Source organism: Pongo abelii, chromosome 17, assembly GCF_028885655.2.
Source record: "Pongo abelii isolate AG06213 chromosome 17, NHGRI_mPonAbe1-v2.0_pri, whole genome shotgun sequence".
NCBI lineage: Eukaryota > Metazoa > Chordata > Mammalia > Primates > Hominidae > Pongo > Pongo abelii.
This window is the reverse complement of record NC_072002.2, coordinates 68,209,094-68,227,085: the sequence shown is the minus strand read 5'-3', so window position 1 is coordinate 68,227,085 and position 17,992 is coordinate 68,209,094. Positions and strand designations below refer to the sequence as shown.

Genomic DNA, 17,992 nt, shown 5'->3' with positions numbered 1-17,992 from the left:
ACATAGAGAAAATATAACAGGCAGCAACTGATAATATAGTCTCTCATCAGATGTGGCGCTATTATAGCAAATCAGTCATCATTTGAAAAATACCTTAAATGCCCTACAGGTGGTGGTCCTTCTTTTTCTAAATAAAGCAGCACAAATCATTGCCTAATAAGAATGTTTAGAATTGAAGTATGCAAATATTGATTATGTTCACGAAAGCCCCTTTCAGATGTACAGGGCTTATGTCTATTACATCCTAAGAGTGATTTCTAAACCAGAAATCAATTACAATTTCTTTCATTTAAACATAACATATAGACATATTCTATGAAAAGATATCTTGATAAGTAGTAGATTTTGAATTGCGAATTACTCTTTGGAAAACGCTACATATACAAGGATTTTTATTATTTATTTATTTAAGATGGAGTCTTGCTCTGTCACCCACGCTGGAGTGCAGTGGTGCAATCTCAGCTCACTGCAACCTCCGCCTCCCAGGTTCAAGTGACTCTCCTGCCTCAGCCTCCCAAGTAGCTGGCACTACAGGCATGTGACACCACTCCTGGCTAATTTTTTGTATTTTTAGTAGAGATGTGGTTTCACCATGTTAGGATGGTCTCGATCTCCTGACCTCGTGATCCACCAGCCTCGGCCCCCTAAAGTGCTGGGATTACAGGTGTGAGCCACCACGCCCGGCCAATGTTTATAATTTTACAATTCTATAAGCGTTATTTTAAAAAGTTATTGAGATATAATTGAAAAGTAAAAAGCTGCCCATGTTTAATGTATGCAATTCAATGAGTTTGAGAGTAAGGATATGCTTATGAAACCATCACCACCTTCAAAGCCACAGACTTGCCCCTAAACTCCCAAAGTTTCCTCCCACCCATTTTATTATTATTATTATTTATTGTGGTAAAAACACAGTATGTGATCTACCACCTTACTAAATTTTAAGTACATAATACAGTTATATTATTTATAGGAACTATGCTGCATAGTAGAGCTGCAGAATTTATTTATCTTGACACTCTCTGATGGGCTAGTGGTTAGAATTTGGTGCTCTCTGAAAGCTTTAAGTAAGTTTTATGAAATCTTTTACCTTGTCAAGATTTAAAAAACATTTTTAAAGGTTTACCAACCATTTAATTTATTTAATCACCACAATTTAATTTTATCTAGAGTTTCTCTTCTGTTTCCCATTGAAAATTAATGGCTTCTCAAATACATTTTATTATAGTGTTTTATTATAGTATTGATAAAGGTGCTTTTGACAGGCAATTGCATTATATGTAGCTTATGGACAGGAATAGGATTTTGAACTGAGATCCTAACACAGGTGTTGAGAAAAGGCAGTATGTTGTTGGAAGTGCTACATCAGGTCTCCAGCAAGAATGACCTGATCCTTGACAAGATATGTCAAGGTCATAAGTGCCCACCCAATCCAGGAAGTATGTAGGTTTGGCAGCCAGATCGGGACACACTTAAGAAACTATCCTCATCAGCGTCTCACATTTAGGTGAGAATTCTTTAGAATTATGTCAAAAAAGACGAGAATACCACCCTTATCTCATCTCCATTCTTTGTCTGCCCTTTATCTTTAATCATATACATGCATTGTCTGCAGTCTAAGATATTTTTAGCAAGGGATAAATAACTACATGGAATGATAGACAAACCCATTCTCATTTTTATCTTTTGAATTTATTTTTCTACTAGCAAAGCTGCACTGAATAGAACTGGAGAAATTTTGAATGTCTCAAAATGTTATCTACTGAAGAGTATTTTCCAACAGGGATCATAAGGATTCTCATAACTACCTTTTATTAGAGACAAAAATGGCTTACATTTGTGCTTTGATTTTTTTCTATCATATGTTTCTATCATTTGTCAAGAAAAATCATATATTTTTGTCATAAAAGAATTTGACAACTAGAACTTTTTTCTATTCTGGTCCAAAGCTTTCAGTGCTATATTCTTGGATAGGGGAGAGGCACATTTCAGAATGATGACTAAGGATGCCCAGAGAATTTACTGTACTCTATTGGGCTTTCACTCTGAATACCACTCTTTTGTGTGCAGGAAGTGACTCTCTCCCTCCACCAGAATCCTCTGTGGTCTACTCCATTGGGAGCATCTTTCCTCTCTATTATCTGATAGGCCAGCATGTAGAAGCATGCTTTGTCAGCAGGAAAAACCCACAGGATAGGGCAGAGATAGACATAAGTCTTCCAATAGTCTTGACAGTGTGTAGGTATCCCAATGGGACCCTGGGGAGGATTAGTGGAAAGAAGGTGGGTATGTGCAAGTTCCTATGTGGTCAAGTAATCAAGGTCAAGATTCTTTTAATTAACATTCCAAAGAAAGAATTAGATACATCATATATGTGTACCTACCTAAGTTTATAGTAAGATAATCCCTTTCTAATTACAAATGTCCTTTTAATTAAACAGTGATTATTGACTGAGTTTCCTGTACTTCTCTGACTGGTTGTTAATACCAGAAAGACCAAATGCTAGCCTCTAGAAGAAAATGCTGCAATCCTTGCAAAGGCTAAATATGAAGGAATGACGTTTGTGGACACCTGCCTGGCACAAGCATTACTATGAAATACTTGCCCATTACCCAGTAGAGTACTGGGAATTTTCTCAGCTTCAGGACATCTAAGCCTTTGTCTCGGGCAAACAAAGTTACATTCTGATGAACAGAGCATGCTCTGCTGCAGCTTTGGGAACTGAAAATCTTGAATCAGAGAGCAATAGCATGATTTTATCTTGGGTGTAGATTTGGCTCTACACCAAATCTTTAAAAAGCTTATGTTGTAGCTTTAAATCTCTTATGATGAGTAATTTATTTGTCTTAGAACATTTGTCATTGTAGGTGTCTTGTAAGATGCATACATGTACAAAATTATTAATAAAAGTGACCAATATCAATATTTCTGAGTAATTTTAAATGATCAAAAACTTATTTTAGCATATGAACAACATGTGTTTAAAATAGAATTGACTATTATCGAGCGTGACATTTAGGGTAGACAATATTAAACATCAAATCAGGGTATTAGAAATAACTCTTTGAACTATTATGTCATAGAACAAATTCCTGAACTTGTTCTTAGTTTTCTAGATGTGTTTAGGGCACTTAGGGTAAACAGTACCAAATGAAATACTGAGCTCATTAAACAATTCCTAGGATGGCTATCAATGTGGGCCTGCAAATCTTATGATAACTCATCACTCTGCTGTTTAACACATTTGTATGCCTTAAGTCATCTTCAACCTTTCCTCAGATCTCTCAGTTGGCAAACATTATGAGTATGAAATTAATTTGGCACTCATCTGTAGATAAAAATGAAGCATTTGCAAAACACTATCTAGTTACATTTCATGCTGCCACAAAATGAATAACCAGTTGCCTTTTGATTGCTCATTTGGAGTGAAACCTGATTTAGACATGAAGTCCTCAAAATTTAGATGACAAAGATTAACTCCTTTCTATCCCACTTTCCTCCCAACTTCTACTCTGCCATTAAGAACTGTCATGCAAGCTTTGGCTGAATGCTTGCTTGTGTGTTGTTGGCAAATTTTCAGATTAGCTGCTACCAAAACACAGCTTTTGAATAGCTCACTCATCAGAATTCAAAAGTCCCTTATTTACTAGGGTACCTTTCCTAGAAGATTTGAGGAATAGGCTATACAGTTATTCTAAGACTCTTCTTTTAGTATGTCAAACAACTGCGTGAAGAAGCCAATCATCCGTGTGTTTCTAATTTTTTACTTTACTATCATGTATTAAGTTTTCTGCCAGATATAGAGGTATGATGTGGTCACAGATTTAAGAGCTAGGTTATCCTTCTTTAGAACAACACATATCATGCCTTAAATATACAACTTTAAATATTAGCTGTGAAACTTATTACAAATTATTCAATTGTTAAATGAATTAAACATTCAAATTATTGTAATCATTTGAATGTTTCATATTATTTTCAATTGTTAAATGACTCTTCAAACCATTTGTCCCCCAGAAAAATAATACTGTGCTCTAAAATAGTAAGTACTTATATGAAAATGTTTTGATGTAATCACTACTATTCAGCTTTAGTGTTTTTCTGTATGAACATTTTTTCTTCTAGATATCATATTGCAATTTTTTTTTAAGTTTCTACCTTGGCTCTTTACAATAAATACACTTTTTTTTGGTTTGGAACTTTCTGTCTTGTTATATCAAAATTTTCTTTAATATATAAGGGATAATAGTACCTGAAAGAAAATACCTAAAGTCGGCAATAGTGTGCTATTCACATAATTCAATACATTTTAATTTTTATCCCCTTACATAAAATGGCTGAAGCGTTTCATTATATTTTGAATAGAACCAATATACATGACATCAATACAAACTTCTAGCAGGACTGTAAATGAAAAAAGTCATGTTAAATATGTTTGCCATGTGCTGATGGCAGATCTTTCTTTGACATGTTGGCTTTGAGCATAAAAAGCTACATTTTAATTTATTTTGAATGTCCACGGCAGCCATGTTGCCAACAGAGACGGTGCAGGGCCATTTCTAACACAGAGTGCAAAGCTATTTTATAAGAATCCCACAGGAAAAGAAAAGCATAATAGGAAATTATTCAAACCTTTCAGAGTCCTGAAGAGGATGGGATCAGAGAGTGGCCCCACTCCTTTCGAATTTCGTGCTTGAATTCGAAAGTAATACATAGTATCAAGGTTGAGATCCATGATTTGATGAGTAAGCCTATCACCACTGATTGTTTCCATAATCCAGTCATCAATTGGGATGTTCTTGTCCAAGGTATAAAATAAGATGTAAGCTGCATAAATAGACAAATGTGACTTAATTTGGTGTACTACATGCTGCAGTTCTGCTTCCAAACACCCATTTCCCAAATGTAATTTACAATAATTATTATATGTCCACAATCTGTAAACTACAGCAGTTCTGTAAGTAATGTCTTTTTTTCATAATGCAAGGATTAGATAAATAATTGCTGCAATGTACAGAATCAGAAAATAGAATAAGCTGTTAGAAATAATATCTGCCACATTTAAAAATGAGTGCTTTCTGCTACCTGTAAATCCTGCTTATTAGTTTGCTCTAATACGAAAGCATGATGAAAAATGTAAAACAGAGATAATAAGTCTGTATAACTTTCCCTGTAGTCCAATGATGAAAATAAACAATATTTATTTTGGCTTGTGATTAAATAATAAAAATGTATTGGAAGGTATAAAATGCTATGCATGTTTAAAGTGTAATATAAATAAATGATCATATTTGATCACTGTAACAACTTAGTGAGGTTGCCAGGGGCGATGTTGCTTTCCTTTCACAGACGGTGAAGCTGCAGGTGACCCAAGCTGATTGGTAAAAGGTCTGGGAAATATTCTTTACCACCAGACTATGTATGGGATTCTTTACCAGTATACTATTTCTACCAGTCCAGTCTAGCTTGTCAAATAGATAAGTATTGCTGGATAACTGTACATGATCTAGTTATTATCTCAGATATTAATAACCTATGTTTATATAGTATTATTGATTTTCTGTGTTAGGGGATATGTTACTTGGGTGCTAGTTGTGTGTACTCAGTCATGATAGTCTAATATGCACCTGAACAAATCCATGGATTCCTATCACATATTTATACTCTAACATTATACTTAACCAATTTGTGACCTAGCTCTAATTTAAAAGCATTAATCAACAACTTTTATATTATATTGTCAGATAACACCGTAAAGGCACTCATGATAGTTGTCATTGATAAACAAATGTCGTGCTGATCTCCATTTCTGCCACAATTCTTCAATGCTATCTATATAACTTAGGCTATAAGTGTCCCTCATTCTATTTATGCATCAAATACATTCTTTGTAAGTCGTTTTCTTAAGAACAAGTGTCTTCCTTTGATTTACCTATTCTTCCCTTTTGAGTCCCTCTTGTCCCAGCTAGATTGGGGACCTTCACCCACAGGTCTTCGCAGTGGTTAAGGGTTATCTCAGAGGGTTCTCAGACACAGAAAATAGCCATGCACACTATGTACATCTCAGCACAAACCCTCGCTACAGGAAGACTGTTCATACCATGATTATTCTTCCTTCCCGCTTATTCCTACACCATTCCACCTTTCTTCACTCCATCCAAATCCTACTCATCCATTAAGGTCTACTTTAAGCTATATCTGGCCTATGAAACCTTCCTCAATCACAAGCTCTCCTCTCCATAAACACGGTAATACACTTCAATAAAGTAAAAACACATGTGCCATTTTGTATCCCTCAACACATAATCCCATAGTGCCTTATAGAATTATGCCTGGGCTTGGGGGAAGCATCACTGGATATTTTGTCCTTCTGATTATGTAGGATTAAGCAATGTTACAATCTCCAACATCTGGAAGCCCATTTCTCTTAAATTTTGACCAATGCTGAAAACTTACATCTATTTTGTATTGACGTTCACCTTTCCCCTAGGTTTGGTATTTCCCAAATCTGCATAATCACAATAGTTACCTAAAGGATAGGTACAGATCATAAAATGCAGACCCCAAGACAGGATATGTTGATTTAATACATTTGGTGAACAATCTTTGATGGCCACCAATTATCCTCATCCTCTAGTAATATCATGCCCTTGTGTATTCCTTTCTGTCGGTATGCAGATGGGTCCTAAGTCTTGTTTCTAACCGATAGAAGACAGGAAATGCAATGGAATATCAATTTCACAATTGTGTTACATAAGATCATGACATCTGCCTTGCTAGCAGATACCCGACTCTCTTCTTTTGCCTTTGATGAAGATATCTGCCCAATGGAGAACACTTTGTGGCAGGAACTGAGGGTGATTTCTGGCCAACAGCCACGACAACAATTACATAAGCTTAAAAGCAACTATTTCCCCTGTGAAACCAAAGATGAGACCTCAGCCAGGTGAATATTTCAATTTGCAGCCTTGTAAGAGACCCCAAAGCTAAACTGTGCTCAGATTCCAGACTCACAAAAACCATAAGATAACAAATATGTGCAGTTTTAACCTGCTACATTTGTGATAATATTGCTATAAAACAATAGGCTTTTAATACTATAGGTCAAGGGTAACCTCAGTAATCTGCACCCCAGGTGATTTCTATGATCAACAAAGTCAGGGACATAATGGATATGTGGGATCTGTACATTTTTGACATTTGTTGTGATGTCAATGATGAAGGTATGAATATCTTGAGATGTTGAGAGCTTCGAAGCTAAAAGCCTTACCAAGATAAAGAATTCCACAAACCTTAAAAAGTTGTATGACCTTTCTGTCTGTTAAATATTAAACTTGGACTTCTATAATTCAAAAGGGATTATGAATATCGTTTGATAAGGGAGTTGTTTTCTGTCTCATGTGTGTCCATCCCTTTGTAATTCAGCCCCCATGATAAACATCAATAAAATTGCCTCATGTTCTTTGAGCCAGAGCAGTCTCCAATCTTGAACATGAAGATCCACATCTCCACATCTATTGAAAAGAAGACCCTGCTACTGGAGATATATATGTGTGTGTGTACATATACACATTTCTGAGTATACATTTCTATAAATATCCATATATTACTATGTAACATATCTAAAATAAATATATGTTATAGATATATATGAAGTATTTGCCTTCACTATGTTTTTATCTATGTAAAAGTTACTGAACATATAGATATAGAGAGAGTAATAGTGAATATATATATATATATCAAGAATAAAAATCACTGGAGATATATATATCCAGTTAAATATAAAAGATACATATAATATTTGTATATATGTATATTCTATTATGTGCATGTCCTATCTCTTCAAAAGGATAAAAACATTTCTTTAGTTCAGGAGTCTTATCTTATTACTTTTTTATTCCCCCCGAAAATCTAATAAAATCATATTCACATAAGAGGTATCGAAAGTCACTTATTGAATGAAATCCTTTAACCTGTAAGTACATAAGTTTTACATTTAGACATTTAATGAAATCGTTAAAAATTTTCATGGGCTGTTTTAAGTGCATGATGAAACTGGAAAATTGGAGAATTTTGCCCCCCATCCCAGGTCAACTGCACTGATTCCCGATTCTCCTCATTTATCAGATGACGATAAAATATTTGTCTTCACTATGTTTTTAATCTATGTAAAATTATTCACTTAAGCATTTAAAAATGACAGCTCTGGGATCAAACTAAAGTTGAAGGTGCAGACATCAGTTTCTGACAATTCCACATTGTATCTGAGCAAATTCCTTATATATGTGGTGAAGCCTACCCTTTTCTTAAAATTTAAGAACTGAGATGCAGAATACAAACAGACCTCATCATTCAAAAGTCTAAAAAATGGCCTCAGAGAAAACAAACAACTTCATTGGGATGTGTATGTTTGGTATATTTGAGAGATAATACATTCATTATTGAAGCCTTACCTTACAAATTTCTATATAACCACACAGGTTGAACAAATGTACTGGTTTCTCACTACCTTTCTGTACTTGTATACTTACTCTCTGTGTCCAGGTTTCTTTCTTTTTTCTTTTTTTTTTTTTTTTTTGAGACAGAGTCTTGCTCTGTCACCCAGGCTGGAATGCAATAGCTGGATCTTGGCTCACTGCAACTCCCGCCTCCCGGGTTCAAGCAATTATCCCTCCCTAGTAGCTGGGATTTCAGGCATCTGCTATCATGTCTGGCTAATTTCTGTATTTTTGTAGAGACGGGGTTTCACCATGTTGGCCAGGCTGGTTTCGAACTCATGACATCAGGTGATCCTCCCACCTCGGCCTCTCAAAGTGCTGGGACTACAGGCATGAGCTACTGCGCCCGGGCTCTTTCTCTTTTTCTTCTTTTTTAAACCTCAGAATCCCTAACTCTACTATAGACACTTTTCCAGAGAAAGTAACAAAAGGAATAAAAAGATCTGCCTTCTGGAAAGCAATATCAAGTGGAAGAAATTTCTGCAAATCAGACTGAGAAGCTATATCCTGGCAGTGGGAAGAAAAGTGATTTGATGATTTTACAAAAGGGAGACAAATTAAACTAGATTATCAAATGACACAGAAAAAGAGAATATAACCTTATGTATTAGACTGTATTAATAAGGAAACAATCTCTGAAAGACCTAACTCTTCTATTTGTGTTGGTCTCTGATCTTAAATAGTGTTGGGCACTGCATTTACTTAGTCTTAGTCCTATGTTTCATATCTCTGGCTATACAATAAGTCACTTGGGAAGCTTTTAGAAATTACCATGCTCAGTCCCTTCTCATACGAATTAAATTAAAAATCAGCTGCAAATCACTGATTTAGACCAGTAGAATACTAATAAATTGGAGCAAAACATAGTGTAATAATTAAGAGTATAAACTTGAGTTTTAAATCCTAGCTCTGCCACTTCTTGCTTATTTGAATTTGGGTAAGTTATTTACTCAGGAAAGGCCTAAGCTTTTCATTTTAAAATGGAATAATAGGAATATGTAATCACTTATATCATACTAAAGATCTTAGAAGAATGCCAAGCATATAATAAATGCTTAATGTATTTTGAATCATTTTCTTCTGAATATGTCAGTCCAAATTCCTAAGTTGCCAGTTTATGATCAGATAATTGAGAATTTAGGCACTGTGATTATCTGAATTTCCTCCTTTTTTGTTTAATCTTTTTGAGTACTTATATTTAAAAACTGATGATATGGATTCTGTATAAAGCACATTAGTAAAGCCTCACCCTAGAATGGATTTCAAAGTGGAATAATAATAGCCGATTCGTGTCAGTGCCCACTGGGTATCAGGGACTTTTCTCAGCACTGTATTACAACAATTCTTCTGGTGCGGTTTTATTACTATCTTTATTTTATAGGCGAGAAACCGAGAAAGTGGGACTCAAGGATGTTAAATGACTTCCTCATGTGTCTTCCTTAGAAGCCTGAGTTCTTAACTACCCTGCTCTACTGCCTGCCGTACACATGAAAGACTTAGGAAAACAAAAAAATACAGAGGTTACATGAGAGCACATCCCTCCTTGGCACACATCTACCTGCCCACACTGAGAAAGAACTCATTTTTTTTTTTTTTTTACTTTTTATTATTAATTGTTGCACTTCCATAGGAAGCTGAGAATAGCAAATTTGTGCCCTCTGCTTAGTGGTGTAGTATTTTGAATATTTTATCATTCTATTTTCTGGAAGTAATTTGAATAAATAAATCAAAATACACATGACACAGAAATTCTCTTAAGGGTTCTTATTGTTTGCTCCCTGTTAAATTGAGTAGAAATATCTCAACTTGATAATACAATTTTGTTTTCATAAATGAGCCCGGCTTTTAAAGGCAAAAGTATTGTCTCCCATACTTTTATTTTTCCATTGTGAGAGAATGGATTTTTAATAGTAAGATCCATTGAACATATAAATCTAAATAAAGAGTGTGGACAAAGTTTCTTTTATATGCACTGTGATTTTGGCATATACAATTTTATTGCTTAGATTAATTTGCATTTCTTTTTTTCTTATTTATTTATTTATTTTTTTATTTTTGAGACAGAGTCTCACTCTGTCGCCCAGGCTGGAGTGCAGTGTCATGAACTGGGCTCACTGCAAGCTCCGCCTCCTGGGTTAATGCCATTCTCCTGCCTCAGCCTCCTGAGTAGCTGGGACTACAGGTGCCCACCACCACGCCTGGCTAATTTTTTGTATTTTTAGTAGAGACAGGGTTTCACCGTGTTAGCCAGGATGGTCTCGACCTCCTGACCTCATGATCTGCCTGCCTCAGCCTCCCAAAGTACTGGGATTACAGGCGTGAGCCACCGCGCCCAGCCAAATTTGCATTTCTTAATATGGGCTAGACTTCTAATATTTTTTTCCTGAAGAAGCAAAATTAAGCTTTCTTCCAGAGTTAAAAACTTCTTCTATTGTTTACATTGACTGATAAGATTTACTTAAATAAGAGTGGAGAATTCAAATGAGTGGAGAATATGACTTATTTTTTTCCTTCGCCAAGAACATATCTTTTTCTATCAGAACCTGTGTTTATTTAGACAGCTTTCTGTTTTTTTCTCCTCAAACTTATTATCTGTTGATTTCCCATAAGCTTATAAATAACTGATTATAACAAAATAAAATATAAACAAATCAAAAGCTACACAAGTACTGACACAGAACCAATGAAAAGAGATTATAAAAATGAGGGGGAAAAAAAGAAAATTGGAATGAGCCAGTCTAAGTTTTAAAAGGCCTGGCACACTGACAAGTGAACATATAAGATCTTGGGGAAATTTTGTGCGTCTCTTCTTTTTCCGTATTTGTCAGCTCAAATAAAAATTCTGTTTGCTATTGTGGTAAGAGCAATTTCCTAGAGAAAACAAATTTTCAACTTAAATTTCAATCCTATTTGGAGTTTTCACATTATCTTTTCATTTTGCAAAATTCAGAAAGTAAATTACATAAAGTAAGTGTGCCTTCTGAAAAGTATAATTTCCATGCTTATCTGTCTGTATCACAGGATGGCTGAATTACTTTGTTAATTTATAATAGTGCTATCCAGCTCTTGTATGAAAAAAAAAGAAGGAAAAAGGAGTGACTCTTACATGTTCCTAACCCAATGGTTCAAGTTAAGTCGACTATAATGTTCACATTTTGAGTTATACAATATTTTTCATAATAATTATATGCTATGGAGACATCTATTAAAAGCCTAAAGTGATCATTTAAATGCAAAATCTCTGATAGAACTCCATTATATTTTTCATACTGAATTAACATTACAGGCTTCTAATGGATGCTTTAATTAGGCATTGATGTTATCAGCAATATTTGGCAAAATAAAATCTGTCACTGTGAAATATTCATTATGTTCAATTTCTGTCAGTCAATATTAAGTGTTTTGTGAACTTTATGATTTAAGTAGGAAGCTAAAACCTAAGTGAGAAACTAAAAATCCCCAAACCTCCTTATGTGACATACACACACACACACACACACACACACACACAAAAACAAAAAAAAACCAAAGTCATTAAGCATCTTTTGTGTTTCATAATTGCCAAACAACTAGCTTCTTCATAGACATTTATACTCGGGGCACTCCATTAGAAGGTTGTCTTAATGCTTCAGAGAATGAAAAACAAAAAGGTCTATTCTAATTGAAATACACATCTTTCGTGAAGCAAATCAAATGACGTGTGTGTGTGTGTATGTACCATGAGAAGAATTCCATGGTCAAAAGGGGAAAGAAGAGACAATCAGAAAGGGTCATGGAGTCAGCTGAGATGTAGAGACAGAAAAATGCCACTTGAAAGGCAGGAGCAGCTCATGTATGGGGTAAGCAATTACAGGACAAGGGAGAGCTATCCTGGGAGAGAAAGTGGAGATGCTTACCAGTAATTTTCCCATTGGCTTCCAAGGGAGGCTGCCAACTCACAATGACGGCACGAGGCTTCCCTTCTCTAGTAATGACTGTCAAGTCCTTGGGAGCAGAGGTGGGGGCTGTGAGGTGAGACAGAGATAAGGCCTTGTCATTGGATGTGAAAGAAAATAAACATTGGTGGAACTTTTCATCATGATGTTGACATTCAGAATCTATCAAGAAGTATATCATGTCTATTTTGCCATTTACAGTTTATTTCAAGGATTTAAATTAAATAAGCAAACAAGGATACAAAAATTAATAGTTTTTATGGAAATCAAATGATTCCCAAGGTGTGACTATAGAGAACAGAAGAGAATATGTGTGAATATAGAGAAAAGTACAACTGGTATTCCAAGTGGGCTCACACTAAAAATATAAGAATCATTATAAGAATGAAGAAATGTGTACTTAGTGAGATTGATGATTACATATATTTTTTTAGTTTACTATTTATTTATTTATTTTATTTTTTTTGAGACAGGGTCTTGCTCTGTTACCCAGGCTAGAGTGCAGTGGTGCAATCATAGCTCACTTCAGACTCAACCTCCTGGGCTCAAGTGATCCTCCCATCTCAGCCTCCCGAGTAGCCGGATCCACTGTTGCACACCACCACTCTAATTTTTAATTTTAATTTTGATTTTTGTAGAGATGGGTCTCACTATGTTGCCACACTGGATGATTATATGTCTTCAAAAGAATTCTGTTACAACTGCAGGCATTTATGAATAAAAATGTCACCTAAATCTATACTTCCTTAAAAGCCAAAAAGTTTTTAAAATGAGGTAAAACTGTGGTCAAAATATCTTAGCTAGGTGACGTATTAAGCATCTTCTAAACCAACAGGAAGGCACACAGGAGAAATTAAAATAGAAGAGGTAAAAAAATATCTATGAGCGTCTTAGTATCAATCCAGCATGAAGAAAGATGGCACGAGTCCTGCTCCTAAGGCTACTTCTCCCACATGTTGTACTCAAAACAACTTTAAATATTTAAAGGTGGAAGCAAACTGGCTAAGCTAGCCAAGCATCTTCCAGGCTTCTTCCAATCTGCTCTCTCACTTTCTACGTTTTGGAAGACAGTTTTCCTTCTGGGTAGCTCACAATGCCGCAAGTCTGTTATCCACGGCAACTTTGCTACCCTTAGCCTAACAAAGGCAGATTCAGAATGTATTGGGTTCTATGTTTGGGATCTGGAGTAATTTCCTGGTCTCCACATGAAAGTTCTGTGTATGACAAGATAGTTAGAAATCAGTCTCTAATTCTGAACTCATCTTCACCCTATTCTCTTTGGTACTTCTGTTGGTCATAGATTGCAGAATCTGGACATTATTAACACTGTATTTCCAGTATCTCTTCCTGAATAGTGTTCCGAATATGAGCCAAATATAGGAGACATCAATCATTCCCATCTATATACTATTTTCTTTCCAACACCCTGATCCTCAAAGTCACTGTGATTCCAGGTTAACCAAACGTGCATTTAATTTTAATCATCGACAATGTACTTAATATATTCACATTTTCAAAAAAGAAGGAAAGGGACGGATGGAGAAAGAGAATTAGAAGAGGAGGGGGGAACGAAGGAGAAGAAAACATAGGTCCAGTGTAGTTGATTCCTTTGTAAAAAGACTGCATATATACTAATACAGCATAAAATAACATATGCAGTCTAATATAATATGATATATATGGCTTAATGAAACCAGATCAGGACATTCTTGCAAGAAATGCAGATTCATTATGGCAAAATACTAAAAAGACAATGCTGTCTTAAGGAAGGATTATTCTCACACAGAGGTCATTCAGGATATTTTCCCGGCTGTGGATAGGAAGGTAAGATATAGCCACAAAATAACTCAGAATAGTATACATCAAACATAATAAGGAATTTTCCACTTATGGAAGTAATTAAAATCTTTGTCTTTTTTACTAGTGAAAATAGCCTGTTTTGTCTTAACTATGTTAAAATTCAAATTGATGTTTGTTTAGAAAATAGTCAAATGATGATGATTAGATTGCTTCACTGAATCTGTTACGTATTCAAAAAGGATAAAGTGACTCTTCAACTTTAGCTATCAATATAATACAATGAAGAATTAGTTATTTAATTAAAAAAATCTAACAACCAATCTAATTCAGGTGCTGTGCAAGCTCTTATTTTTCCTCAAGTCATGTGAATACTGGTGAATAAAAATTTGGTATTGGAATTAATGACCTAAATGTCTAGCATTATTATATGAACTGCACACTGTTCCTTAATATTTGAAAAATAATATGGACCTCACAACTTCAATAATCCCTACTAAGTCAAGCAGAATTCCTCTGCCTTGCTCTTCTCCTGAGTTCTTGAGTTCTGCCTGGAATGATTTCTAGAAATTCTTCATTGCCTACCCATTCTCTTCGGATTAAATATAAATAAATAAAAACAAACACCAGGACCTCTAGGATTTATATTCTATTTTCTTTTATGTACTTCATTCCTCTTGTTGCCCCATGAACACTGTGCTCAACTCACTTTGAGCCAATCATAAGTGTCTCTTTAACACATCATCTTTCTGACGCCTGCTGGGGTATTTTTGCACATGAGTTTTCCATCCTTTGGAAGTCCCTGGAATGGGTATGTGATAATTCAACTAAGCCATAGCTCAAACCTCATTTATTTTGTGAAACTTCCTCTTATTTTTTCCAGACAGAATCTGTACTTTGTTTGCTCTGATTTTAACTTCTCCACAATTTTATGATTATATTTCTGATATTACTTCAGGAATTAAAAAAATGCTTTTTCTTTTTTATTGGACCATAATTCTCTCAAAGACATAGACTATATTCTCCTTACCAAGTTCCCATCTCAAGGCATGACAATTATAAATGAACATTATTAAAAATCCTTAATTAATATCTTTGTCCACTAGACAAGCACTGCCCTCTGATTTCTTTGGCTCTCAATTTTTCCTATACTTGCATTTCTTTATTAAGTACATGAATGGAAGGTAACATTTAAGTTTCAGAAGATTTCAGCCGTAGAAATTGTATTGGGCATTTGTTACTTGCACTGTCCAGCATCCCATCCTCTCCTCTTCCTTTTAAAGAAGGACTTGTTTTTTCTCTTTGCAAAACAAGCTCTCCTCTGTATCATGAAAGCTTGGTAGCAATATCAGTTGGGAATTCCATGGTCTTATCCCATCTTCTCCTTAGCTGTGTGATCACCTGTCTCAAGAGATTCCAATAATATTCTCTTTTGTGACACTGAATCTACATACAAGGAAATAAATAGGTGGAGTCAAATAATTACTATGGTAGCACCTTGAAGGGATAGACCAATAGTTCCTCATTTCTATATCCTAGGAATAATAAGGCTGATGCCTGTCTCTTTCAAAGGCCTAATTATTTAAAGTGTCCTTCCTGTCACTTTTATTTTACTTCAGTTAACCAAAATCAAATGAAGGATTCATTATCTGGACAGAATGAAACGCTTGATTTCAAAAAATTTCCAGTCACTCGTATCTTTATCACAAGCCATTTCAACACATAATGGTGTAGCCCCATATGGTCTTTATGTTACTGCAGAACTAGAAGCAAACTTTAGAGTTATTTTATTCACTGAATTTCCTTCTCACAGTTATAAAACCTGCAGACACTTGTGAATTACTTCTTGCTTCTCATCATCACTCAGGGATCCTATCCATGTGCTATTTACACCTTTGTCCAGATTATTACCTTTTCTACTAACCACATTTCTAAAAGTTAATATCTTTTTGCTAGCAATGGGTCTCACCACTGGTGTCCCTACAAGCCTAGGCGGTTGATGAGAAATCAATAGGGTGCATATATCAAGTCAGATGTTGGTGTGCCTTTTATGTTTATGAGAGGAAAAAAATGAATGAATTTGCTTGTATTAAGAATACTGCTACTTCTCTTTCACACAGGGAAGGCCAAATTTCTTACTATTTCACATTTATCTACATTCATCTCCTTTCAAGTAAAAAGGAAGAGTAGACTGTTTACTTGTTCACTCTATCCAATAGTATGTATCTCATCCAGCTGGTCTTATTAACCCTAAGAAGCTGTGAACATTCTGCATTCAGGGTGGAGTTCTGAGAAAAGATATAATAACAGGTAAAATAGAAAAATAGGATGTTAAAATTAAATTAGGTCAACTAGAAATCTTCTTGTTGAAAGAAGTATCCACAGATATGTAAAAATATTCTCACTAGAACTCTAATAGTTAAAATAATAGTTGGAGATAAAAATTAGACCTGCAATCCCATGGGACAAATTCTAATGGAAAGATAAATTCAACTTACCCAGGAAAGAGCTTTATTATCATTTTTTTAAAATTTGAAAATTAGTGTAGTTTACCCACAAATATGATATATTATGAAACCCATCAAAAAAACATGTTAAGCCCTGGATTCTTCAGAAGTTGGATTTCTGTGAACTATAAATGTCAAGTACACTGCATCCTTGTTAAGGTTATAAACTCTACATTTACGATCCATAGTAAATGTGACCAGTAAAAATTACAGTGAATTGCATTACCCTAGATTTGAACTATTTAAAATTGCATAAAAGTCTTCTATTATGTTACCCCATTTCCCAGGAGTGAACAAGAACACCTGGAAACTCCTTCCCATATCCAGCCAAGGTTATTCACAGTAAATATCCATGAGACTTCAGTTGTAACGCAATGCTTCGTTTTGCATCTATTTTTTTTTTTTCAAAATGAGAAATACCTACCATGACTATTGTTCAAAGACACAACTGTTTTGGACCGAGTTCATTGGACGGATTTTTCTGTTCTCTACTTAAATGTAGCGAAAAGAAGATTTATAGTCAGATCCCCTGAGTTAACACCCTGAAGAAACCATGTATTAATCATGAAAGCAGATTACTTAAGCCATTGGAGATTCATTTTTTTTTCTAGTGTGAGGAGAACACTCTTAGATATAAAAGTGCTATGAACTATAGAGGATGAAATATTTTATATAGGATAAGGTATAATTGAGACACCATAGGGAACACATGTTCTAATTTCCACAGAACCTGGGAAACACCATTATCAAGAGTCCAAAGTAGACATTTCCTCACATACCTGCTTCATACGTGGTGGCATGTGCAGTCATGCTCCAAGTACTGGACCTTCTGTTTTTTGTCACCATGACTGAGAATTCATACATTGTGTTTGGTTTGAGGCCTGTTGCTGTGTAACTTAGAGATGTTGTGTCTTCTGACTATACAAGTAGGAAATAGCAAAAAGATAAAAAATAAACTCTATCAACTTGGTAAATCAACACATATAAAAAGACTATTAAATAAGCCAACACAAAAGTAATCTACTCCCAAACAGCAGAGGAGTAGAGCATAGCACTGACTCGACTTCCCATCTATTAACCAGTTCGTGCTGGCTGATTATACATCTACAATATAACCAATAAAATTAGGTATTATGGTTGTCCAAAGGGGCTACAAGATAGAAAATTTTCCAAGGTAAGATATGTTGAAAGGTCTAATAGGTTAAAGCATATTTTCCATATGATCAGGTATATGAGACTATGCATCTTATA

At 35.0% G+C, this 17,992-nt stretch overlaps 1 protein-coding gene across 5 annotated transcripts in view; it reads right to left on the bottom strand.

The window, feature by feature from the left end:
* Positions 1-17,992, bottom strand: part of DCC (DCC netrin 1 receptor) — a 1,201,233-nt gene that overhangs the window by 110,501 nt on the left and 1,072,740 nt on the right. For all 5 annotated transcript variants that reach the window (XM_024235927.3, XM_054537946.2, XM_063716903.1 and 2 more), the window contains exons 18-20: positions 17,521-17,659; positions 12,399-12,506; positions 4,634-4,828 (exon numbers count right to left, since the gene is read on the bottom strand). In XM_024235927.3, the coding sequence (XP_024091695.3) occupies positions 4,634-4,828; positions 12,399-12,506; positions 17,521-17,659 (442 nt within the window). The remainder of the gene's footprint in view (positions 1-4,633; positions 4,829-12,398; positions 12,507-17,520; positions 17,660-17,992) is intronic.